At 36.7% G+C, this 26,314-nt stretch overlaps 1 protein-coding gene across 2 annotated transcripts in view; it reads right to left on the reverse strand.

The window, feature by feature from the left end:
- GABRB1 (gamma-aminobutyric acid type A receptor subunit beta1) overlaps window positions 1-8,844 on the reverse strand; it is a 359,339-nt gene extending 350,495 nt beyond the window's left edge. Inside the window, exons 1-3 of one of the 2 annotated variants that reach the window (XR_002138112.3) lie at window positions 8,639-8,844; window positions 8,385-8,476; window positions 7,890-7,957 (exon numbers count right to left, since the gene is read on the reverse strand). Coding sequence is in view for 1 of the 2 variants with exons in the window: in XM_019741042.3 (XP_019596601.1) it covers window positions 7,890-7,957; window positions 8,385-8,476; window positions 8,639-8,718 (240 nt within the window). In the remaining variant the exon portion in view is untranslated. The remainder of the gene's footprint in view (window positions 1-7,889; window positions 7,958-8,384; window positions 8,477-8,638) is intronic. The other variant, XM_019741042.3, reaches the window with a different exon arrangement.
- Between the last annotated feature and the right edge of the window lie 17,470 nt (window positions 8,845-26,314).

Below are 26,314 nucleotides of genomic sequence, written 5' to 3' on the forward strand. Positions count from 1 at the left end.
TCTTACCTATGTTCCCTCCCTGGGCAGATGGTGCACATGTGCCCATCACTCAGTATGTAACCCTGCAGGGTATCCTAGGTTCATTTCCTCTCTAACCTCCATTATCTAACCAGTCACAAAATCCCTCTGATTTTCCTCTGAGTTTTTTTTTTTTTTTTTTAACTTTCCATACCTAAATCTGCTGTTCTACTTTAGGTACTTATCATCTCTCATCTGGACTTTGAAATACCCTCTTACCTTCTTAACTAGGAAGGCTGTCCCCAGTTTTAGCCTTCACTACTCCACCCTCTACATAGCTGCCAGAATGATCTATCTGAAATGCAAAACATAGCACCTATTAAAATCTTTACCAGTTTTCTTTATTTCAGGATTAGGATTTATTTCCTTAGCATACCAATTCCAGCATCATCATCATCATCATCATCCTTCTCTCTCTCTCTGTATCTTTTTAAACTGAAAGTGTAAAACAAGTATAAGAATTTTTTTGTTTTTTAAATCAAACAATTCTAAAGGACATATAAAGAACCGTAAGTATCCCTCACACTCATACTCCTAGTTCTGGGTCCACTTCCAAGAGAAACAGTTACTTATTCCTTGGTCAGAACATATACTATACATGGAGAGAGAGAGAGAGAGAGAGAGAGAGAGAGAGAGAGAGAGAGAGAGAGAGAGAGAGAGAGAGAGACTTACTTTTACACCAGTGAGAACATTCAATAACACTGTCTTATTCCTTCATTTTCACATTTTGTCCTCTCCCAACAGTGAATACCTGTAGTTCTCAGAATGCTCCATGCTGTTCTCAGGCACACCTGCTAATGCTCATGCCCTTCCTTTTGTTTGGAAGCTTCTCATTTGCATCCTATACATGGTGCTAACTATTCTTCCTCTTTAAGATTCCTCTCAAGCACCAATACTTCACCAGGCTGTAGAAACCACCCCTTTGGGCTCCCACAGGATTCTGGACTTGCAATGTCCCTATATAGCAACTACCATGTTGTTTTAAATAATTTTCTCGATACGTTGTCTTGTACATTGTAAAATATGTGAAGGTATAGAACATGTCTTTTTTCATATTTCCATCTCTAGAGCCATTTAGGACATGATAAAATACTAATTGTTCTGTAAATATGTGTTGATCCAAAACCTCAAGATGAAGATAACTATGGATGTTTCAAAATTTTCCAAAGGGAAAAACCTTACTCCAGAAATGGAAATTTTAAATACAAGAAAAAGACTGTAAACTCCACAAGGACAGAGATCATATCTGTTTTACTCATTAGAGTAGTTGAATGAATGCTCTTGGAAAAATTGCCTTTAATCTTAAATATATAATACGATGATGGGTTCTATTGGGACTGCAAGGATGAGAATACCTTAGGCACTTAATGAAGGGGTAGCAGAAAGAAACTACTAGCAGAAAAACAAGGGCTATGAGAATTCTAAAACGATGTAACTGAATTCACAAAAGAAAACTCACGCATCTTTCTTGTTTTGTGGCCAGCCATTTTTTCTAAGTTATCACCTCTTATAGGAATTACTTATAAACCCTTTCTTGAGCATTTCTGTCAAGTGCCAAGTAATAGATTGTTACATGTTACTATTAACTTCCTTCAATAGATAGCAGCCAAGAGACTTCATGAAATCCATGATTTGATGAAAACAGAAGTATTCTAAAATGCAGGAACTTGATCCTGGTATTCTGAAAAGTAGGATTCAGTGCTCTGAAAAAGTTCATTGGGGAAACGCTGTACTAATATTTAATCAACTATAAATATTAATATATTATCTATTCATCTTCCTATTATCCTCAAAGATAATACTGTCATTTGAGTTATTAAAACTCAAATCATTTGGAAAGATTTAATACCATTTATTTTTCTTTTGAATTGTTTTACCTTTCTTGATAAAGTAAGCTTTCATCCATGTGTGTTTTGAAGGTGTTTATCAAGCATCAAACACAGAAGAACTGATACTAAGTGATGTTCAGTTGAGATGAACATTTTGGCTTTACCCCTTGCTACCAGACTACCTGATGGAAATATTTTAGGTGGGTTGGATAAACACTTTGGGATACCCAGATCCTAAGAAGTAACAGTTTCCTTCTGTTTCACATTAAGTGCTGAAAAATGTATAATTTTGGCAGTAGTGGAGCAATATTCCCAGTTTGAATACAATGGACAGTATCAGATAGCAATACTTCCAATTTGGTCTTGGCTCCAATATTCAATACAATATAAACAAGGCATTAATCAAGTCTCATTTTGAAGACGATTGCATCAATATTTCTTACTGCTGTCTTTGGAAATGTTTTTAACTAGGAAAAAACTAAATGATAATACCATGACCAACTAAAATGGTGACTCAAGAGGCCTCAGACTGTGCACAGTCATTACTGCCATGCTCCCAGGAAACTACCATCATTTGCATTCAATAGGAATTCAAAAAGTGCTTGTTGATTGACACATCTAATAGGAGAATAAAATAGAATAAGATGGACTCTAACTGGAGAATAAGATAGAAAGGAAGAATATTGATTTTGACAGAGTCTAAAATCTTTAAAGATTTAAATTTATATCATAGAATATTTGAACTGCAAAGAGGTTTAGCAATTGTGTTATTTACCTTTATTTTGTACAGGAGAAGCTTGAGGCCCAGAGAAGTCAAATGATGCACTCAAGGTCCCAAAGCTAAACAGCAGGAATTATTTTTTCACTTGTCTAGCAGATAGAAGCCAGACCCCGGAGTTAGGATGCCTGGTTTCAAATTCTGGCTCTATAACTTCTAAGCAACTTATTTAACCTCCTTCAACCTAAGTCTCCTGCTCTCAACCTCAGTTTCTCCATCTGTACTGGAGAATAATAAGCTTTAAATCAAGGTTTAAATGAGCTATGAATATGAACTGGATAACCATACCTCATACATGGGATATATTCAATAAATATTACTATTTATTTTCATTGTATTGTACATGTTAATACCTAGTCTGGCCTTGTAATCTTGGAAACATAGGCTTTCAAATGTGAACTCAACTTTAAAAAATCTGGATAGACTTGCTTTGGTATGACTTAAGGTATAAAAAGATAGTTCTGTTATCTCCAAACAGCAAGGCAAATGGAAGTTTTTCTTTTCAGTGTCTCCAGATGGTATAATATTGTAACCCAGCCCCTAAAGGCGAGACCTGGTTGATTACTCATATAAGAGAAAAATGTATTTATATCTTTAACTGCTGATATCTGTTCCTACCTTTAAATGGTACTGAACTATTTGCTCTTTTTGCAAAGGAATTCTGTTAGAACCTCATAGAATGCACTGACAACAGCAAGAGTATGATTAGGCTATTTTACGAAGCTATTGCGAGCTCCGCAGTGGGGGCAAAAACAGTTTGCAATATTCTCTATTCAGAAGAAGAAAAGTCATTGGTGTTCTGTGAAGCAGCGGGATGTCTTGTCGGGGTGTCAGAGCTTGGCAGTATTTTCACAGCCATCATTTAAGGTTGGCTGACTCATAAGTATTGACACAGTTAGGAGGATTGCTTATTCTTCTAAGTCAAGGCCCATCATTCAGGCTCTTGCCTTTGTCTGTCCTGTTGCTTATCATCAATTATTAAACTACATTTCCCTTTTAAACACAGCCATCTGTTTAACTATCTAGGAATTAACAAGAACCTTAATTTGGAACCTTGAAGTAATACCATTCTTAGAGAAATTTAAGAGAAAAAAAGTTCATTTCTTTATGATGCTAGATCTCAGAAAAATGGATGATAGCCTTGCTACTCCAAGCACTCTTCACATACCAGCAATTACCATCATCTAGGAGTTGTTAGAAATGCAGAATGTCCAACCCCATCACACACCACTGATTCAGAATTTGCATTTTAACACTTTCAAATTTTAGAGGATTCAGGTATGCATTAAAGATTGAGAAACACTGACTTAAAGAAATGGGTGAGGCGGGGAGGGATTCTGACAGGTGGTTGCTGTTTTGTGTCACCAAGAAGATGGTAATTAGACATAACTGAAGACCAGAAAACTAGAATCGAATATTAAAATAACAATAGTAGCAACAGTGGAATTTAATAACATTGGGAATTTGGTAAATTATATTTGCTTTTCTTTTAGGCATTATTTATACAGTCGGCTTATTTTAGGTTTTTCAGTTGTTTTGTTGTTATTTGTAATGCCTACAAGAGTATTCATTGTTGCATTTATCCATGCATGAAGGAAGAAAAGAAACAATGAATACATGATAGTTATCTACTACTGGGAGTGGTTACTTTGAGTTGGGACTCAATAGATGTAAAGTCTTCTGGAAGTGTTTCCTTGGACCAGAGTTTCTTTAGATCAGGGACAGAGAGCTCTACTTGATTATCAGAAGCCACCTCTTTAATGAGAAGGAACTACTGGTCCTTGGAATCTGAAATTCAAGAGTCCAACCACTTGTTTGCAGGTAGTTAATATCATGTTTCCCGGATCTACTACAAAGAGAAGGCTTGCTTACTACCAGGTCTGTTTTACTGGGTTTATATTAGCAAATGTTAGTGGTTTCTTTAAAGGCAACTTCTGGGGGCTACTGTCTCCTTTTTTACCCTATCTGCATCCTGTTCATCTTAGGAGAGAGAGAGGGGGAGAAAGGGAGGAAGGGGAGGGGAGGGAAAAGGAGGGGGTAAGGGGCGAGAGGGAAAGAGAGAGAGAAAGAGAGAGATTGATTGCTGGTATATGGCTTGGTAGAAATTAAAGGTTTGAAGGGCTTAATATAACGAGAAATAGAAATCACAATGGTTTTTTTAAAAGATAATTGTTAAAAAGAAACACACACACAAAAACAGTATATAGTCACTAGACCATGCACAATATATCCCATGATGCCAGAAGAAGTCCTTCCTAATTCAATCCATAATATTATTGCCTGAAAAATAAGTATTGCTCTTAAGAATTATTTTTCTTCTGCATCAGTACTATTCTTCAGAGGTTTTGCATTCACTGTTGAGTACCAGTAATTCTCAATTGTAGAGATTTTTAACTATAAAAACGATTTTATTTTATTTGGGAAAAACATTTTACATCCTGAAGTACATGAATCAGAAAATACTCGATGTTTTATGCTTCTCTGTGAAACAGACAATGCCATAAACCAATATGGAATTATATTTCACTTAGAGTAGCATAGGGAAATAACAAAAAGTAAAAGAACCTAGTTTCAAACCCATTAATGTAATGTACAATTATTATGTTATTTTCCCAGCTGTGGAATGGGTGAATAATAATGGTAACAAATAAGAATATAAAAATGAGAAATGCTGTAGTAATGATTTTTAGTCTGAATTTCCTTTAAAGCTATTTTTATTATATTTTTTGTCCATTCTTATTTTTATTAATTTTGGTGAAATTTTTCTATTAAATAACCTCAAAAGTTACTGCCTATCAGGCTACTGAAACATGATTAATATAAGAAGCAATGAGTCTTTTCCCACAGACATTTCACCTCTACTTAAATTATCTAAAAATAAAAGTACATTATAGACCATTCTCTTAATCAGGGCTAGCCACCCAGGCTGTGTTTATAAAACCCTCAATCCTAAAAATGCTCTTTGTTTCCACTTTTCTTGGAGTTATTTCCAATCTGTTTATTTCAATGCTTTCTGTTAGATGAGATAAAATAAACCTTGAGTCTTGTTGGTAGCTATCATTAAAAGGAGAAACAAAGAAGAATAAGTAAATCAAGGTTTATTATTTTTCAGTGTTCCGTGCTTCCTATTTTCCCATATGTTTCTAACACCACTGTGGAAAGGTAATGGGTATTTTAGTAGAAGTATTTTTCTTAGATTTATCTGTTTGGTGAATATTTTTTAAAAAATCAAGTACATATACACATGGTGCAGTGAGTAAATAGACTGTATTATTCCATCATTAGGAGCTATTTCCAGTGGCACTGCAATTAAAGTCAATTATTTTTCTGAGCTCATGTATGAATTCAGTTGAACTACTGGTTATACGGAGCTTTTTTGTGATGGTTGTTTTGGTTAACAGCAACTTCCTTATTCAATTCAAAAAACAAAAAAAAAAAAATAAAACCTGAACTGGTGTTTGTAAACATAGTCAACAGATTTATACATTCTTTAAAATTCTGAAAATTATAGTACCTCATAGACTGGCAAAGGTACTATTTCCCTTTTGAGCTTTCTGAATCCTCTCCTATTTTATAAATTATCTATGTGGGTATTTACAAGGTGCTAAAATAAACGACTTAAAAGTTAAATATTATCATCATTAATCTGCATGATACAAACAACTTGTTTTTGTCTAATTTGTTCAGTTGCAATAGCATGGATTGGGTATGACTTGTATATGTGCACATATTATTCCATTCTCCAGTGTTTGCATTAATAAATAGTGTGTTTTGTGTTACTTTGTGGTAGTGCTATGTATGTGAAGAGAATATGGTAAATTAGTCAGTTAAAATTTTTTGCCAAGTCAGAAAAATGTTCATTTGTGCATTATTTTTTAAAAATTATTTTTCGTTTTCCAATAAAACAATCAGAGACCTTATCTTAAAATAGTGTTCCAAATAAGCTATTTAAAGTCAGGTAAGTTACAACTGTAAAATGCAGAAAATTAATAGTTACACTTTTTATTATAATCTCATTCAATAGATTATATTTATTTCTCCCCTGTCCTAACCTTTAAAATTCTTAAACCTTAACGTATTAATTCTTAAACCTTAGCATATTAAACCTTAGCATATTTCCTAGTAATTAAATGGAAAGACAATTCAATAGCCTTTACAGCTATAGAGGATAAAAATCCCCAAAGTTTTTTTGTCTGAATTTCTGTTGGCACAATACTTTTTCGCTAGTGGAAAAAAAATGACATTTTGCTCAGTAGATCTAAGCTGTTCCCTGGGTGGTTGGTTCTAGAAAAGCAACAGGCTTCTCCCCCTGCTTTACAAGGAGCAACAGTTAGAAACTCTTAACATGTAGAAAACTACTACACCACAGTGGTCGGCAACAGCCAATAGAGAACGTGACAGCTATGATTTCAATCCATTTTGCAACAGCTTCAGAAAGGGAGGAATTAAAAAAGAAAAGAAAAGAATGTTAACCCTTTGAAATGAAAGGTTTGCGCTGTTACTATCGCCCCCCCTCTGCCATCGTCCCTTTAACCATCAGGCTTTTCTGGCATGCTTAAGTTTCTAGGATAAAGCAAAACAAACTCAGCCTATTTTGTTTCATCTTAAATTTGCAAGATGCAGCAAGACAAATTCATCAACCCCCACAAGGGAACAATACAAGCCTCTCCAGAAGCTTGCTTGAGTACTTTCCTATTAGCAAGCATGGACTGTCGTCTCAGCCTGTTGCTCCTGTCATACCGTATGCTAAAGCCTGGATAGAGGGATGGTACACTCAGAAACCTCGTCTGTGTGCTTGAATGCTTGGTGGCGGGGCCTGGGTGGGTCCTGCCTCCCAGGCTGCCGGGACTTGACCTGGTGAGAAGGCGGCTGCGGACCACGGTCCTAGGACCCCAGTGCAGGCCGCCCAACCGCCGGCAGATGGTGCCCTCCGCCTCGGAAGACCAAAGGAAACCCTGCTAAAGTAACGCTCAGACTCCGCCCCACCCGATCCACTGCTGCCAGTAACCCGTCCTTCCCCAAATAGTGCTGAGCACGTTTCCCCCGGCACACCGCAGTAGCCTGTGTGTGTGTGTGTATGTGTGTGTGTGTGTCGAAAATACAAACCAGGGGCAACAGAGTGTGTGTGCCAGAGTGGGGAGCGCACGCGGCGTGGGACTCCCGGGCTGGGGCGAGATGACCGCCAATGAAACGCAGAGGGCACGGGGACCCATCCATTTCGCATCTGCGTAACCCGGCTGCCGGGCCGTCCCAAGGCCACTCACCATGTTCACTTCAGAGACCATGTCTATGCTGGCGACATCGATCCGCATCCCAACGTCCACGGGGGGTCCTGCCGGGGATGTGGGACACAGGGACATTTTCTCAGAGTGGCAATAGGCTGGGGAGGGACGAGGGGCTTCCCTGCACTTACTACACTCTAAATGGGCTCACTCCACTCCCACCCCACCCCTCCTTGCAGGGGACAGCCTGGGAAAACAGGTGTGGGCACACGCGTGATGCAGTGACTATGCAGAGGGTGTGCCGAGCTGGGGGAAGGTCGGCTCTGCCTGGGGTTCATCCACCTGCGACTGGGGGGTCTGGCGCGCGCGCGCGTGTGTGTGTGTGTGTGTGTGTGTGTGTGTGTGTGTGTGTGTTCAGGGCGTAGGGCATAGTGCACGCTTACAAAAATGACATGCTTTTTTTCGTGTGTGTCATTTATCTTTGACAAGAAAGGAAAACTAGATATGGGTTACAGGTTGAAAAAGATGAAGCTTTACCTCCAAAGTCCGGCCGCAAGCGAATGTCATATCCTTTGAGCAATCTGTCCACTGTCTCTTTCACGTATGACATGTTGCTGGGCTCATTGGCGCTGAAGGGAAGAAGTAGGGACCGTATTCAGAATGAGCACAAACTGCGAGCAGACATAAAAATAGACAGGCACACCTACCCCAAATAACAAGCTACATGATCCAGCAAGCATGTAAAAAGAAAAACACCAAGAAAAAGGAGACGTTCAACAACAGCAGCTCACCTGTGTGCACAACAGACCATGGCAATCATCACAGGGAAAGAGAGAAGCCCCAAACTCTCTCGATTTTGTACTGTCCACATTACTAACTCTGATTAAAGAATTGTCTTTTCGGCGAAGATTCAAGGAATGCAACTTAGTCGGCGGCAGGGCAGTAATTCCCCGACTGGACCTGCGCATGCGCAGAGGGTGATCACTACCAAAAGACACCTTGTGCCTTGCAAACAATATTCCTAGTGGAACAGGCAACAGATTTCAGTCCCTTTAAAGTTCCTGTTTGTGGTGCTCCGCGTCCTCCGGGTAGTCGGAGATACTCAGCTGTTTGCCTGCTGGGGATCCTGTGCATGTGTATATGGAGCTTTCTTCATGCATTGTACGTTGCTGTGTTTCTTTCCTTTCTGCCCTCAACCTGCCTTTTTATTCTTTTATTTTTTTAAATCAACACGAAAAGATTTGGCTAGGGCTGCCTGTGATTGGCACCTTTTGTTGACAGTCACGGTGGTCCTAGAACTGGGAGTTTGGAGTTGTTTGGTCTCGTGTGTGTGTGTGTGTGTGTGTGTGTGTGTGTGTGTGTGTGTGTGAGAGAGAGAGAGAGAGAGAGAGAGAGAGAGAGAGAGAGAGAGAGAGAGAGAGAGAGAGAGAGAGAGGCAGACAGAGAGACAGAGAGACAGAGAGAGATGGAGTGTGGGGGTGGGGGACACGAGGGTGGGACGAAGTGAGTGAAGAGGGAAAGCCAGAGAAGAAGGGGCGGGGCGAGGAAACCCAGCACGTATTTGAAAACTCCAAGAATCAGGTCCCCTTGGAAGACGTTTTAGGACAGTTGGCTTAATGTAGTCCTCTGTGGGAAGGAGAGGAGGAGGGGCGGGTCAATTTTTTCACTCCCTTCTCTTCCCTCCCTTTTTCAAGTCTCTCCAGGCATTGGGGTGGTGGGGAAACAAGCGATGAGACAGCATCTCTGGGCAGGCAATCCTTTTTCCAGGGCCATCTGCCGCAAGTTCCACTTTCCTGTTAGGTTCTAGGGAGACAAACCTTAATTAACCAGCGTGTTAGCTCGTGTTAGGAACCCAGAAGGGACCCTGAAGCACCCAAAGGGTCTAACCTTTGTTTGCAAGTAGGTTGGGGCTCTGTAGGAGCAACAGTTGTTTGAATTAAATTAAATTCAGTCAATGAAATTCGATAAATGTCACTGAGCATATGTTAAGCGGGAGGGCTTGGGCTAAGCGTTTGTTCATCTATTCAATAGTATACATTAAATCTTTACTATGTTCTAGGAATTCTGAGACTTACAGATGACTTAAAGAGGATTCCTGACCTGTGGAATTCACAGACTAATGGGAGAAAGACACAAATATAAGTAAATTAAATATATATCTCTACATAGTTTATATGGTGAAAAGAGGGTTGTTAATTCTACCAGGGAGAGGTATATACAGTTTCCAGAGAAGGAGAAGGCTTTTTGCCAGGGCAGGGAGGGAGGGACATTCCAGAAGGAGGGAATGGCATATGCCATATCCCAGAGACTTAAAAGACTATGGTTTACTTGGATAGCTGAACCCTGAAATGACTGAGCAGAACATAAAGGAGGGAGGTAGGCATTGTGGGTGATGAGAGTGCAAAGGGAAGCCGGACTATAAGTAACATACTTTACTATTCAGATTTAGGCTTCTGGAAATCACTGAAAGTTTTAAGTAGGAATGGTCAAGGTCAGATTTAGGTTTTAGACAGAATGACCTGGTAGAATAATCATAATACGAACAATTAACATTTTTCATTTGCTGACCATTTGCTGGTTATTGTACACATTACCTAGGTTGTCTCATTTAAGCCTTATAACAATACACATGTGGTAGATATTATTATTATTCTCATTTTATAAGCGATGATACTGAGAATAAATTAGGGTAATGTAACTTCTTTTATATCAAACAGCTAACGAATGGTAGAATCAGCATTTCAACCCAGAAGTTATGGACCTACTACTCTGTGCTATGTAACATAGACCCCAAGAGGAGGAAGCTAAGACAGGGAAAACAACAAAAGGAAAGTAAGGTTATTACAATACCCCAAGCAGAGGGAACTAAAGTCAGACAGTGGTTAATATGGAAAAGATGTGATAGACTAATTTCAGAAGTATAATGAAGGCATCAAATAATTGGAAAGGTCAGGACTTGGAGACTTTTAGGTGCCTAAAAAATTGTACAAATATTTACACATATGTAGATCTTGACATTCTGCATATACATTATTTTAATTTTCTCATTTGAGTCTCTTAACAACCTTAAACAACGACATCATTTGTTCTAGGGACAATGTTAACTCTTTTTTTTTCTTTACTGTATGATTCCATTTTCATAACATTTTTTTAATTTAAGTTTATCGGGGTGACAATTGTTAGTAAAGTTACATAGATTAATATTAACTCTTAATCAGGTTTCTTAATTTTCTTAAAAGTATGTCAAAGCTATCTTTTTAAGTCATATGGACCTTCTTTTATTCAGTAAAATAAATTTATGTTTCAGGTTCTTATGGAGCATAGAACCTCTCTATACTGCACTATTATTTGTAAAAGCCGTACTGTAGAAAATAGGACGTGTGGAGGTTTGCTTCATTCATTTGTTCATTCATTTATATATTCCTCAGATATTTATTGAACATTTCCTAAGGGTCAGACACTACGCTTTTAAAAGCTGGTGACATAATATAGAAAAGACAGCATAGAGTCCCTTTCCAAATGGAATTTGTCAATTGATCCATTTATTGTAGTCTGCAAATTGTCAACCTTGCTAGCCAAATTCAATTCATGTAAGAAATATTTAGTTTGGTGTTTACTATGTTTGTTTACCTTATATAGCTTTTATTGAGATATATGTTTTCCAGTTGGCCATAAATCTCAAAAATTATGTTTGAATGACAACCAGGATTTTAATTAACAGTTTCTGCTAAAGAGCCAATATTTTAATTAGAATTAAGGAAGACTATTACTGACTTTGTATACTTGAATTCGAATGTTTAGCATGTCCCAGTTCAAATCAATTTCACTGAATTTGGCTTTTAAATTATGCCTTCCACTTACACAGAAAGATATTACAAGAAGTCATAATATATTCATTAACACATCTATTATTGGGATGCTAGGGAGGATAAAGCCCATGGTATCACTCAGTATCTTATATGTAAAGACCTGTGGGAGAAAATTTTTCCCAGACCCTAGGACTCTGAAAATTGTTTCATTTCCTGAATAGCTTGTATCTTATGGTCAATAGAAATCCTAAAATTCATTAATTTCCTTATATGTTTTGGCCACTGGGAATCTTAGATTTATAGGTACAATTCAGTTTTAACCATTATATAACATCTTAATGACCTGCATTTTGATAATTACATTTCTCCCTGATGCTTTGCAATTCTAAATTTAATTTTCCTTTGTCACACTTTACTTATTTAAAAACAGTTATGTTACACTGAATATATATAATGTGTAAGCTGTCTTGGATAATTTTAGCTACTAATTAGGAAATAAGTAAATTTAAAATAATAAAAAAAATAAGTAAATAATTGATTTTTTTTTTTTTTAAATCATCAGATTCAGACATAGTGCCATTAGATCACCCCTACTCCTATTTATTATCTTCTGACAACTTTTAGGGGGACCAAAACAGTATCATAAAATTTATCATCCAACTAGGATGGAAGTGTCTTAAGATAAAAAAAACCGTACAACACATATTCTTAGTGAAGATTCTTATTGTTTAGAATATAGAGTAAGCAGCTTTAAATTGTTGCTTAATTGGGATCAAACTTGAAAATGATGGTTTCACTTCCAAATTAGTCCTGCTTATTTATTTATTCTTATAAATATTGAATTCAAGCAAATAATGTACAAGCTAAAGCTGTCAGAGACACTATGTAACTTTAATGTAGATGGCACACTTTAAGGGGAGGACTAATAGAGATTCTGTTAAAACTAAATAACAAATATTTCAATGCATAGTTTAAGAATATAACTAAAGTTCACCTCCATTCAGTCTTGTTTTTGTTTATTGAGCATCTATTATTTGCCTAGCAAGTATGAAACTCTGCAGTCATAATTAGTCCATTATTATCTGTCCTCAAGTTGGCTTAAAATCTTATGTGAATGGATATATTAGGTTGGATATATGTGAAAGAAAGTTGATAATAATTATTTGGAAGTACTATAAAGCAGCTTCCTTACCATAACTAAAGAATAAATAAATGCCCACCTTAACTCTATCCTCCAGTCCCCAGAAATTAACCTCAGGACAAAAAAGTAATTGTCAAATTAATATTTCAAATTAGTGAATAAATCACAGGTTTTCCAATAAATAATATGAAAAATTATCTCTGGAAAATAAATAGTGTACGAGTATAAGCATTTCCTTATACTTTTCACTAAAATAAGTTTCAGCTGAGTTAAAAACTTAAAGATAAAAAATGAAATCATAGAAATAATAGAAAGATACATACAATATAATCATTCTACATGTAGTAAATGAATATTGAACATCTTTTCTCTTTGATATATGCTGGCCAAAGAAGAAAAATTCAAGGGAAATATTGATAGATATGAATACATAATTGTAAAGTTATTTTTAAAATATATACTTAAAAAGTAATTAATTGTGATACTTAGGAGTCACTACCATTAAAGTATGAATATTCAACATTTTACCAAAGGTGGGATATTACAGTAATTAAAAATGGAGGGAAAAAGAGAGGAGATCCAAGATGGCAGAATAAACACTGTGCTTGCCTCATCTCATGAACAAAACAAAATTACAATTAAATTATAGAATAATCTACCTGGAGAACAATCTGAAGTCTATAAAACAGAAGTTTTATAATTAGGGATATATTAAGAAGCCACATCGAGATGGGTAGAGGGTGGAGATGTGAAATGGGCTGGTCCCACAGCCGTGTGTGGCAGTTGAAAACTGGCAGAGATATCTTGGCCACAGAGGTCCCGCTACAAAAGAGCTAGGGACCCCAGCCCCCACACCATGCCCCCCGTCCTGGAGACTGGTGCCAGGAAAAGGAGCCCCCACAACTTCTGGCTGTGAAAAACAGTGAGCATTCCGAACATTTGGTGGGAAGGAAGGCTATGGGAAACATAGACGTTATCTTAAAGGGCCTGAGCAGGAACTCACCTGGGCTCCGGTGGAGGGACTGTTACTCTAGGGACCTTGGAGACATGTGGGGAGAGACTGAGCTGTGTAACCAGTGAGGACTAGAAGGACAGTCCTCATTTACCCTGTGAGGGCTTCTCCTCCCATATAGCCGGCAGACGTGTGCCATTTTTCTTGTGTTGAGCCCGCCCCCACAGGCCAAATCTGAACCTGATTGGACTCATGAGCTCCGCAGCTCCTTTCTGCTGACTCACTGAGTCCCGGCTTCACCCAACTTGCTTACCGCACTAGGCTTTATCAGTGGCTGAATCTTATGGGAGCCGGCAGATGGCAGCCGGCCTCAGGATGTCCTGGCTTTTTGTGGAGCTACCCCAGACCCGGTACTGGTGGAGCCATCCTTGGTTTGCAGTGTGGCCTCTCTCATGCCTTTGGCTATAGCACAAGCAATGGCCAACTGTGGATTGCATTGTAGCTCCTACCAGGTAGTCTCCAGCTGGTCACAGGCAGTGGCTGACCTGGGCCTGAACCTGAGCCCCTCCCCAAAGGCCCCAGAAATAACATACTTGGAGGTTGCCTTCAGATCACAGCAGAGTACCACCCAAATAGACCCACAAGAGGCACACAAAAACGATGATCTCACCAGACACCAGAACACACTGGGGTGAATCCCACTCCATGAGTTAAGCCCCCTGCACAGCAGCCCTGAAGCTGTGGACATGGCCAAATCCCACAGCCAGTCAGCCTGGGGTCAATACCACCCACTGACATGCCAACAGCAATCAAGGCTCAACTATAACAGGAGGGCACATACAACCCACAGAAGGGACACACCTGGAGCACATGGCTCAGGTGACCAGGGAGATTGCCACTGGGCCACATAGGACCCTGTGGGGGCAGAGCCCCAGAAAGAAGTTTTCAGGCTCTCGGCCTCACATAGACAGGTGCTGGCTCAGGTAGTAAATGGCCGTCAACTGTGATTGCATGGCCATCAGCTATGGCTACTTGGCCGTCAGCTGTAACCAGTGAGCCATTGGCCACTAATATAACTGCTGTGGCTACACTAGAAGAAAGAGAGAAAGAATGGGGGCTAGCAAGAAGATGGCGGCTGGGCTGGCAAGTGTGGATGGCGGTTTGCGGACAGTGTGGATCCAGCCTCCATTGAGAGTATAGTGCCGCCAGAGAGAATATAGTGGTATGACTCCCCTACCTATGGCTCTGTGGGTGTTCCTTTTTGGCCTCACCATATCCTGCGTTCTTGTATGGGGAGCGGGAGCAGAGACCCCGCAGGCCGCCCCGCATGACAGACCCCTACTACTTAAGGCCACCTGCAAGACTGAGAGACATAGCAGCCCTACCTAATACACAAAAATATATACAGAGAGGCAGTCAAAATGAGGAAACAAAGAAATAGGTCCCAAATGAAAGAACAGGAGAAAACTCCCAAAAAAGAATTAAGCAAAATGGAAGCAAGCAACCTACCAGAGACAGAATTCAAAACAATGGTTATAAGCATGCTCAAGGAACTTAGTGAGAACTTCAACAAAGAGATAGCAAACATTAAAAAGGACATAATAAAGAACCACTCAGAAATGAAGAATACAATAACTGAAATGCAGAATGCACTAGAAGGAATCACCAGCTGACTAGATGAAGCAGAAGATCAAATCAGTGATTTGGAAGACAAGGTAGCATAAACCACAAATTGGAACAGCAAAAAGAAAAAAAAGAATAATAAAAAAAAAGAGAATAGTTTAAGAGACCTCTGGGACACCATCAAGAGTAACAACATTCACATCACAGGATACCTGAAGATGAAGGGAGAAAGCAAGGGATTCAGAACCTATTTGAAGAAATGATGACTGAAAACTTTCCTAACTTGGCAAAGAAAATAGATATACATGTCCAGGAAGCACAGAGTCCCCAACAAGATGAACCTAAACAGGCCCACACCAAGACACATTATAACTTGAATGTCAAAGGTTAAAGACAAAGAGAGAATCTTAAAAGCAGTAAGAGAAAGACAACTAGTAACTTGTAAGTGAGCTCCCATAAGATTGTCAGCTGATTTGTCAACAGAAACTTTGCAGGCCAGAAGGGACTAGCACAAAATATTCAATGTGATGAAAAGCAAGGACCTACAACCAACAGTACTCTACCCAGCAAGGCTATCATTTGAAATCAAAGGACAAATAAAGAGCTTCCCAGGCAAGGAAAAGCTAAAGCAGTTCACCATCACCAAACCACTATTACAAGGAATGTTGGAAGGACTTATTTAGGATGGAAAAAAAATATATCAAAATAATGAATAATAAAATGGCAATGGATACATATCTACAACAGTTACTTTCAATGTAAATGGAATAAATGCTCCAATCAAAAGATGTAGGGTGGTTGAATAGATAAGCTGCCTACAAGAGACTAAGAATACATAAGCTGCCTATAAGAGACTAAGTTCAGGTGGAAAGACACACACAGACAGAAAGTAAAGGGATGGAAAAAAATATTTCATGAAAATGGAAATGAAAAAAACAAAAACAAAAACAAAGAAATCTGGGGTAGCAATACTTATACCAGACAAAATACACTTTAAAACAAAGGCTATAAGAAGAGACAATGAAGTACCCAGTAATCCCACTTCTGGGTGTTAATCTGAAGAAAACCAAAATGCTACTTCGAGGGGATGTGTGCATCCATATCTTCATTGCAGCATTGGTTACAATGGCCAAGATGTGGAGGCAGCCTTAGAGTCTGTCGATGGATAAATGGATAAAGAGTAGGTGGTACATATGTACAATGGAATATTGCTCGACCAGGGAAAAGAATGCATTCTTGCCATGTGTGGCAGCATGGATGGATCTGGAGGGAATTGTGCTGAGTAGAGTATGTCAGTCAGAGAAAGACAGATGCAATGAGATTTCACTTATGTGGAATCTAAAGAACAAAATAAACAAACAAAAGAGAAACAATCTCATAGATACAGAGAACATTTTGATGGTTGCCAGATGGGAGGGGATTGGGGGTGTGGGTGAAAAAAGGGAAAGGGATCAAGAAGTATAAAATGGTTGTTACAAAGTAATCATTGGTATGTAGGGTATAGCATAAGGAATATAGTCAATAATATTGTAATAACTATGTATAGTGTCAGAAGGATACTAGATTTTTTGGGGTGATAGATGGGAGAGGGTTGGGGGCAGTGCAGAAAAGGCGAAGGGAGTAAGAAGTACAAACATAGTTACAAAGTAGTCCTGGGGATGTAAAGTAAAGCATAGGGAATATAGTTGATAATATGGTAATAACTACGTATAGTGCCAAGTGAGTAGTGGATTAGTCAGGGGGATCATTTCTTAAATTATACAAATGCCTGATTACTATGCTTTACACCTGAAATTAATATAAAAATATTGAATGTCAACTGTAATTGAAAAATTTAAAAAGGAGGCAAAGGTGAAGGGGAATAAGAAGTCCAAATTTTCAAGTATAAAACAAATAAGTCACAAGGGTGTAATATACAGCATAGGGAATATAGTCAATAATATTGTGATAGCGTGGTATTGTGCCAAATGGTTGCTGGACTTATCATGGTGATCACTTCTTTAGGTATATAAATGTTGAATAACTAGGGTGTACAACTGAAACTAATATAATGTTGTATGTTAGCTATATTTAATAATCTTTTTAAAATATGGGGGAGAAAGAATAGAAAAACAGAAAAGGAAAGAACTAAACTTTCCTTGTTTCCGCATAGTTTGTCTAGAAAGAAAATACAGCATCTCTAAACATATAAGAAAATAACAAGAGAGGTAAACCAGCTTGCTGGATTCAAGATCAAACAACATTTAGATATATGTTAGTAGTATTCCTATATATAGCAGTTACCAATAAAAAATTAGTTCTGTTTTACAGATGAAGTAACTGAGACACAGAAAGTTCATAGGGAAACTTATTCCCTTACAATAGTAGCAAGAACTCAAACATACCTAGGAATAACTGAAAAAGAGATATGCAAGCGTTTTATAGAGAATCTATGTAATATTATTGAAGGACATAAAATAAGACCTAGATAAATGGAAAATGTACCATATTTGTGGCTGGGAAGTCTCCGTATTATCATGATGATAATTCTATCCACTATAAGAAATACGATCTATTTCAAACAGAGTTCCTACATCTGTAGTGGAAGTTAAGAAACCAATCCTAAAACTCAAATACATAAACATTGTGAAATGCTTACTGTGATCAAGTTAATTAACACGTCCATCACCTCACAGTTACCATTTGTGTGTATGTGTGATGAGAACACGTAAGATCTACTGTCAGCAAATTTCAAGTATACAATACAATATTATTAACTAAAATCATCATGCTGTGCATTAGATCCTAAGAACTTATTCATCTTATAACTGGTCAAAATACAAATTTTCGTTCATAACATGATATATTTTTATCAAAATCACTGTTAGTAGAGTTTGAATTTTGGTAAGGTAGTCAGACTATTATTACCCTTTAAAATATTTACATATCCTTTGTTGTGCTTTCACACTTTATTTTATGGATTAAGTGCTGTATTAGTTTATTGATTATAAAAATCTTGTGTAAATCTGATTTTACAGTAAATCTACTAATTAAATAGTATTTTATCTGCTTATGGAAATGGTCTCACATCATTTTTTGCGTATGATTTATTCCCTACGGGCTTATTGTTTTCTTTGAAAACATGTCTTGTGTTTCAGGCTATAATAAAAAGCCAGTTAATTGACATATTTTTAGCTGCTAATATAAAAAAATGTTGTTTTTTTCTTTTACTTCGTATTTTTTAGCTCTTCTAATTCGTATATTATAATGTGGACTTTTGAGGCTAAAATTTATATCATGTACTATAGCCATGTATATTTTTACCTCTTTTTATTTTTACTTTTTAATTATAATACTATAACATTTTTTATAAATTGCTATCTTAAATAAATAAATCCATATTTTATTTATATTTTTCTACATACTTCTTTTGAACTTCTTGAATTACTATTTCTAGTATTTCTACTATTTCTAGTATTTGGTGATTATAAGGGCATTCTATTGTTTTAAGGAGAATTCTACCTAGATAAATATATAATTTCTTCTTTTAAAAATATATACCTATCTTATTTTATTAAGAGACATTTCCAGTTATTCCTTTTATTAAAAATACTAATATTATATTAGTAAGAATAGTTAACATCGTATAGGCTTATTATTTACCAATACTTTTAAAAACACTTAACATATTTAGTGCTTATAATACCTTATGAAGTAATGATGCTATAATTAGTTCTGTTTTACAGATGAAGTAACTGAGACATAGAAAGTTCATTAATTTATCGAAGGTCAAACAATTAAATGATAGAGACAGAATTCAAATTCAGGTAGTCTAATGACAGTCTATATTCTTTAACAGTCCATTATTAATTATGAAAGTATCTTGCCTCTGTAAGATACTTTTTTTAACTTCTATTGAGGTAATTGTATGATTTTTGCAAAGTCTCTTATGTAATTAAAAGCATTTAGGATTTATCCTGTGTTATGAGTCATTTACATTTTTAAAAGAAGCCAGAATTAGAGATTTTTTTTTTTTCTTTAAAGCACTACAGAGCTATGCTCCCAAAGCAGAATCTTATAAAAGGTCACTCTGAAAACTGGAAGTGCTTGTAGTGTTGTGACCTCTGGCTGACAAATGTGGTGCTGTGGGTAGGAGAAAACCAGAGAGAATAGTTATTAAGGTTGTAACCAGTGAGATACTGCTTTAGACTGTCTTTAAAAGTGTTGTCATTCATACCCTTTTCATTTTACTTGTTAGGCTAAATTTTTCATGCCCGTGGAAAGGTGCTGGCTCAGGTAGTAGCTGGCCATCAGCTGTGACTAGTTAGCCATTAGCCACTGATATAACTGCCATGGCTATGTTGGTGGGCTGGGTGGCAGAGAAGTGGACTGCGGATTGCGGATCGTGTGGCTCCTGCTTCCTGTATTTCCAACCCAACCATCAGCAAGAATATAGTGCTTTGAACCCCCTATCCATGGCTCTGTGGGTGTTCCATTTTGGCCTCACCATATCCTGCGTTCTTGTGTGGGGAGCGGGACCAGAGACCCCACATGACAAGAACTTTCCATCTTAACCAGAAGTCAGGGAAGACACCTTAAAAGAGTTGATATTTCCTGATAGACCTTGAATTCACAGAGCTATGAACTTGGAGGAGTTAGGGTAGGTGGAAACACAACCAAAGGCTTCACGTTATGCAGCTGATGGAGATAAAGAAAATGGTAGTACTTCAGAGAGAGCTGAATATACTCCTTGCAGTGGTGAAAGGAGTGGGATGATGGGAGGAGGATAGAAAGCGAATAAGATGAGGAGAAGAATACTCATATGTTCCAACTCAAAACTAAATGAGAACCAGACTAGAAAAACATAGATTTGGTTGGTAAATAAAACTTTATTTCCCTTCTTCCTTATATTAAATATATACTTACTATTACTAAATGGAGATCAAGACATTACTAACCTATCATTTGTATTTTGTTGTCACTGAAATTCTCTCAATTATTTTAAGAGGGATTCGAAGGAAAGTTTGGAAAACCTAGATGTTTGGACTAATTATAATTAGTTAAATGATATAGTAACAGTGTAATTTATTAATAAAAATACTGTAATAATTTTTGAGTAAAGAAATTAAATTTATAAAACCATCCTCCCTCTTGGAGGTAAAACCTAAATCATCCAACATTTTAAGCAATAAAATATTTTCTTCAATCATAAAGTCACATATGTATGTGAGTGTGTATATATATATATATATATATATATATATATATATATATTAAAGCTGAATGGGTATGAGGTGAAATATTTGAAAATTGCAAGCCTCCTTCCCTTCCTGATATCAGAAATATAGTAACTACACACATGAACAATTCTAATATGGATTTAAGAAATCAAATATTGTTTTATATGGAGATTTTATATATATATATGTAATATTATACATACATATTATATATAATATACATATAATATATATAATATGTTACATATATACAGATAATCAAAGGTAGCATAACTTTAAGGTAAATCAAAATCATGAAGCAAAAGGAATAAATTCCACAGACAGAAAACTAAATCCTTCATAGAAAGTGAAACTATTTTAAAGTAAGTATAATAGCTTGTTTAAGTACATACAGAATACTCAATAAAAAGAACAAACTGTTAGGCAAAAACAAGTCAATAAAAATGACAACAACAACAACAACAACAAAAAACTGGGATTCTTGGAAATTGAAATATAATTGCAAATTTTAAGAGAAAATTTGATACATGAATTAAATGACACAAACAAAAATTTCATAAGTGAGCCAGATGATAGAATCAAGTAATTATTGAGATTGCATCGCAAAAGACAAAATAGTCATTGAAAGAGATCTAGAAATTTCATAAGAAAACAAAAAGGAGGGGAGCAAATAATAAAAGAAATAGCAATGTCCCAGAAATGACAAAAATTATTAGTTTTAGGGTTGAACAAGCTCACTGAATGTTAAACAGCATTAATTAGTCATATTATGGTGAATTTCCAAAACATCCTGGATAAAGAAAAAAAATCCAAAATTCTTTTGAGAAAAATAAATCATGTTATCTACATAAAAAAGAGAATAGTATGTCATTCTTACAGCAAATTTAGTACCAGAAATTCTTTTTGAAAAGAGAAAAACAAACAGAAGTTTATTAACCCGTGCATCAGAAATTCTTACCAGCAAATTTAGTACCAGAAAGCAATGAAGCAATGTTTTTAAAATTCTGAGTGAAAATTACTTTGAAATGCTAATTCTATACTCTCACAAACCAGCTTTCAGTTGTGTTGGCAATATAAAGTTTGCTGCCCCCCCCCCCGCCCCCAACAGATCCTTTCAGCAAGATTTACCTAAGGATTACTACAGCAAAACATAACATCAATGCAAGAAAGAGGAAATTAAGACACAAACTGAAGTGATAAGCAGATAAGCTAGTAAAACAAATTATTCTCTAATTTTTGTACTAAATGTAGTGAAATTGAAAGAATTTCAGAAATTATTCTGAAAAGATAGACAAAACGTACATAAGTTAAACATTATGAATTAAAGGAGATGTGGTGAGGTTGATGGGTTATAATGAAACAGGAAGGAAGAGATACTTTGAAAAAGTCATACTTCTTAAGTAGAAATTATGAATTATAAACAAAAGCTATGGTTTATTTGGTGCTTCCTATGTGCCAAGCACTGTTTAGAGTTTTTATTAAACATTAAGCCATTTATAGCTAACATTTCTAAACGCTGGTAATATTGTCTTCATTTTTCAGATATTTTAAAAGAAGAACAAGTAGAAAAAGCAACTTGCTATTGGCCACACAGGTTAGATGTGACAGATTCAGGGTTCAAGCTCACAAAGTCGAAATCTAAAGCCAGTTTTATTAACCACTATGCTACACTGCTTCTGCGAGAGAAAAGTTGGATCATAGAGAGTGACCTCTCCAAGTGTTGGTTAAGACATAATGGAGAATTCCCCAAGAAGACAAGACAGAACTGGGATAATAGTTGAGTAATAATAGGGTGAAACACTTGAGAGAAGACCACGCGTGATTACCGATCTCCACATCTGTAGAGGAGCCAACAATACGGCCATACTTGGGCTGCCACGACTGCCTTCCATTTCCATTTCCAGTTTCATGATATCTGCTATTCTTAGTGGTTCAGCACGTCCTGTGTCCCCACATAGCCAAGTATTGTGGCTGAGATTTCTGTGTTCTTTACTATCACATGCATTCTTATAATAAAACCACTAAATTGCAGCTCTGTAAGGAAAAAAGAAAAAACTGTTTTCTTTAACTCACCAATGCATATTCCTTATCTATTAGGTTGGTGCAAAAGTAATTGCAGTTTTAAAAGGTTAAAAATAATTGCAAAAACCACAATTACTTTTTTACCAACCTAATATAATTCTATTGGACACAAAAATAGATATGCAATACATATTTGTTGAATTATTGGATAAATACATTAATACACGCAGCAATATTTATTGAATGTCTAATATGAACCAGGCACTATTCTCAATACTGAGCATACAGCTACGAACAAAACAGATCAAAATCCATTCTTGCTACCATAGAGTTTATATTCTAGTGAGGGAGCTGGACCATAAGCAAGGCAAATGCGTAAAGTATACGCTATACTTAGAGGTAGGAGAATAAGAAGGCAAATAAGCAATGGAAATAGGAATCTGGGGAAGGATATTCGTTAAAACTTTAGAAAGAGTGGTCAGGGAAGACCTCATTGTAAAGGTGACATTTGAATAAAGGGCTACGGAGAGTGATGGAGTGAGCCATGTGGGTCGAGTAATGGAGACCATTGCCAACAGAAAACAGCAAGTGTGTATATACTGAAGCAGGAATGTGTCCAGCATGTTTAAGGAGACCAGTGAGGCTAGAGCAGAGTGAGAGACAGAAAAAGCAGCAGACGAGTTCGAAAGTTAGAAATTTATCCTGAGTAAGATGAAAAGTCAGGGTAAGGATTTGATATGGTGAATAATATGATTGGACTTGCTTTTTAACCAAATCACTCTAATCCAGAATACAGACTGCCAGAGGGTAAGGATGAAAGGAGTTAGGTCACTAACCCAGGTGGAAAGTGAGGTGAAGTGGTAAAGATGACGAGAAGAGGCCATTTTCTGGATGCATTTTGAAGCCAGAGTTAATAGAGCTTTCTAACAGGTTGGATATGGGGTGGGAGTGAGGGAAGGAAGAATTAGGAATGACTCTGAAGTCTCTGAGCTGAGCAGATGGAAGAGGTGCCATTGTGGAGACGGCAAGAATGTAGAGGAAGAGTTTGTGTTGTCGGTCCATTTTAGACATGCTAAATTGGATATATATGGATAATTCCATTTCAAGAAAGAAGTCTTGGCCAGAGATATAAAGTTGAAAGCCATCAGCATGTAGATGGTATTTGTTATGGGTTTACTTGTATGTTCCCCAAGTTTCATATGTTGAAGCCCTACCCTCAGTATGACTGTATGTGGAGATTGGCCCTTTAAGGAGGTAATTAATGCTAAATTAGGTTATAAGGGTGGAGCCCTGCTCCAATATGACTTGTGTCCTTATAAAAAGAGGGCGAGACCCAGGAGCACTTGCACACAGAGCAAAGGTCACGTGCGGGTACAGCAAGAACAGGGCCATCTACAAGCCAAGGAGAGAGCCTGCAGGACCATATTTTCTCACAGTTCTGGAAGCTGACACTTTGATCTTCCAGCTTCCAGAGCTAAGAGAAAATGAATTTCTATTGTTTAAGCCACCCAGTCTGGTATTTTGTTGTGGCAGCCCTACTAAACTAATACAGTATTTAATGTCATGAACTGCATAATTTCACCAATGTTATAGGGGCTCGAGGAATTGAACTGGCAACCTTGTGGTTGAGAGCACACTGGACCATGTGGGAATCGAACCGGCAGGTTTCAGAGTTAGGAGCACGGAGCTCCAACAACCTGAGCCACCAGGACGGCCAAGTTTTAACTTTTTATCGGTATATTTCACTTAGTTGATTAATAGAAATATCACATGGATGATTTTTCTCTCTTTTATTGTGGAGAACTTATTGCTTTTGATTTAGGATAAGATACAACTTTTAAGTGTTTCAGAGACAAGGGAGATGAAAGGATTATATTCCCCCATAGGTGCATTTCATAGGTCAAATCCAGTGGAGGGCAGTGGAGCCGAGTAGGGTAAAAAAAAAAGTGGAGAGTGAATAATTCCCCTTCAAGGTGTGCAATGGTGTGGGCGGTGGACAAAAAAGAAACAAAAAACGAAAAAAAACAGTTTAGATCTTCGGTAGTATCACATTATTTTGTTGTTGGCTTTGTTTTATTACTAGGAACTAGAAATACTAAAAATTCAACAATTGATTAGACAAAAAAATAATTCGTTGATGAAGAAAAGGCAGCTTACATTTCTAACAGGAGAAACTGAATGAAAACATGAATAAACAATAGGGAAAGTCATAAGAGACTCAATTTTGGAAGAGAAAAGTCAATAACTGAAATCTGAACTTAAACAAAAATTAATTACTTGAGTTCTGAGAGAGGATAACCTGTTATACTAACCTAATTTTGAACCTCTCCTTAGCAATCTGTGGATGAAAAAGCACAATCCAAAGGCTCCATAACAGTAAATATAACAGTGTGCAAAATTTTGATTGACAGATCAGTCACATGTTATTTATAAAATAATCATGATGAGGGCATTAAGCCATTAAGAAGTTAAGTATCATTACGTTTTCCTTTAAAATTTATATCCTGGTAAATAAGTACGTATTGCTTTTATAATTTAAAAAATGAATAAAGAATACTTAAAATGGAAAAAAGAAGTTAAGTATCTTGCCAATATTCTGCAGTTAGTGATCAAACAAAAGCCTGTGTGTATGTGTATATAAAATAAATCATCAGATTTTGAAACTTTTTATTTTTTGTTGTTTATAGTTACTCTTTCCTATTTTATATATTTCGGTTTCCAGTTGTTTCTTATTTATTTCTTTGGGGTTAGCCCTTAGGTGGCTTCCTAAAGTAGCTGTCACAGTACAATTCTCCTAGAAGTCTATCTCATATTTTCTCAGGATTTCTCTGAAGTTATACTGCATGCAGTACTCAGTCAATTTTTAATCTTCCCGATAATTTAAGTAAATATGTGAATAATACAACCATCAGCTAAGCGTCATTGAAGGTGTGGATAATGTCACATGGTCGTCAGAGTCATAATACTTTTCCCTGACAGTTGTTATATCAAAAGCATGTTGCAAACACTCCTTTAGGGTTATTAAATGTTAACAGCAGCAGGAAATTTAACAATCTGACCCAACACTCTCATTTTAAGGTGAGAAACAGTGAGATACATAGAAACTATCTGGTGTGTAGAGGACACACGTCTAGTAAAAGTAATTTCAGGTCAGTTAACTCCAAATATCTCTCTTTCAAATAACTCATTATCCCTTCTGCACTAAAAAAATAACACTAATAACAATTAATTCTGACATTCTCAATCTTTGCTTTTAAAATAGCCCATCTTATTTACTACAAGTTAAATTTTCTAATAACAGCAGGAGGAGGATTTTAGCACCTAGTTAAAAAACTGATTCTAGTCTCATTTCAACCAAGGCACATCATTTTGTTCATTACATAGTCTGCATAATAGAAATTTCGTCACCTAGGGGACAGTAAAGAACATTTCTGGATTTGATTTTTCTATTTTTCAGAAACTAAGTAATTTTATAATTCACTAAAATGTCACTATGTCACTTTAGTAATCAACTCGAATGATTATAGTTTTTCAAAAAATTCTATTAACTTATTATTAAAGAGCTAGAACATTTTTAATGATGGGAAAGAAAAAGTAATCAAAATAATGGGCTTGATTTTTTTCCCTTCAAAATCCAAGAATATGAATTTTTATACGGCAAAGAGTGAGACATTTTTAAAGAATCTTTGATTTTTGCAACC

Source organism: Rhinolophus sinicus, chromosome 1, assembly GCF_057876585.1.
Source record: "Rhinolophus sinicus isolate RSI-liver-muscle chromosome 1, RSI-T2T, whole genome shotgun sequence".
NCBI lineage: Eukaryota > Metazoa > Chordata > Mammalia > Chiroptera > Rhinolophidae > Rhinolophus > Rhinolophus sinicus.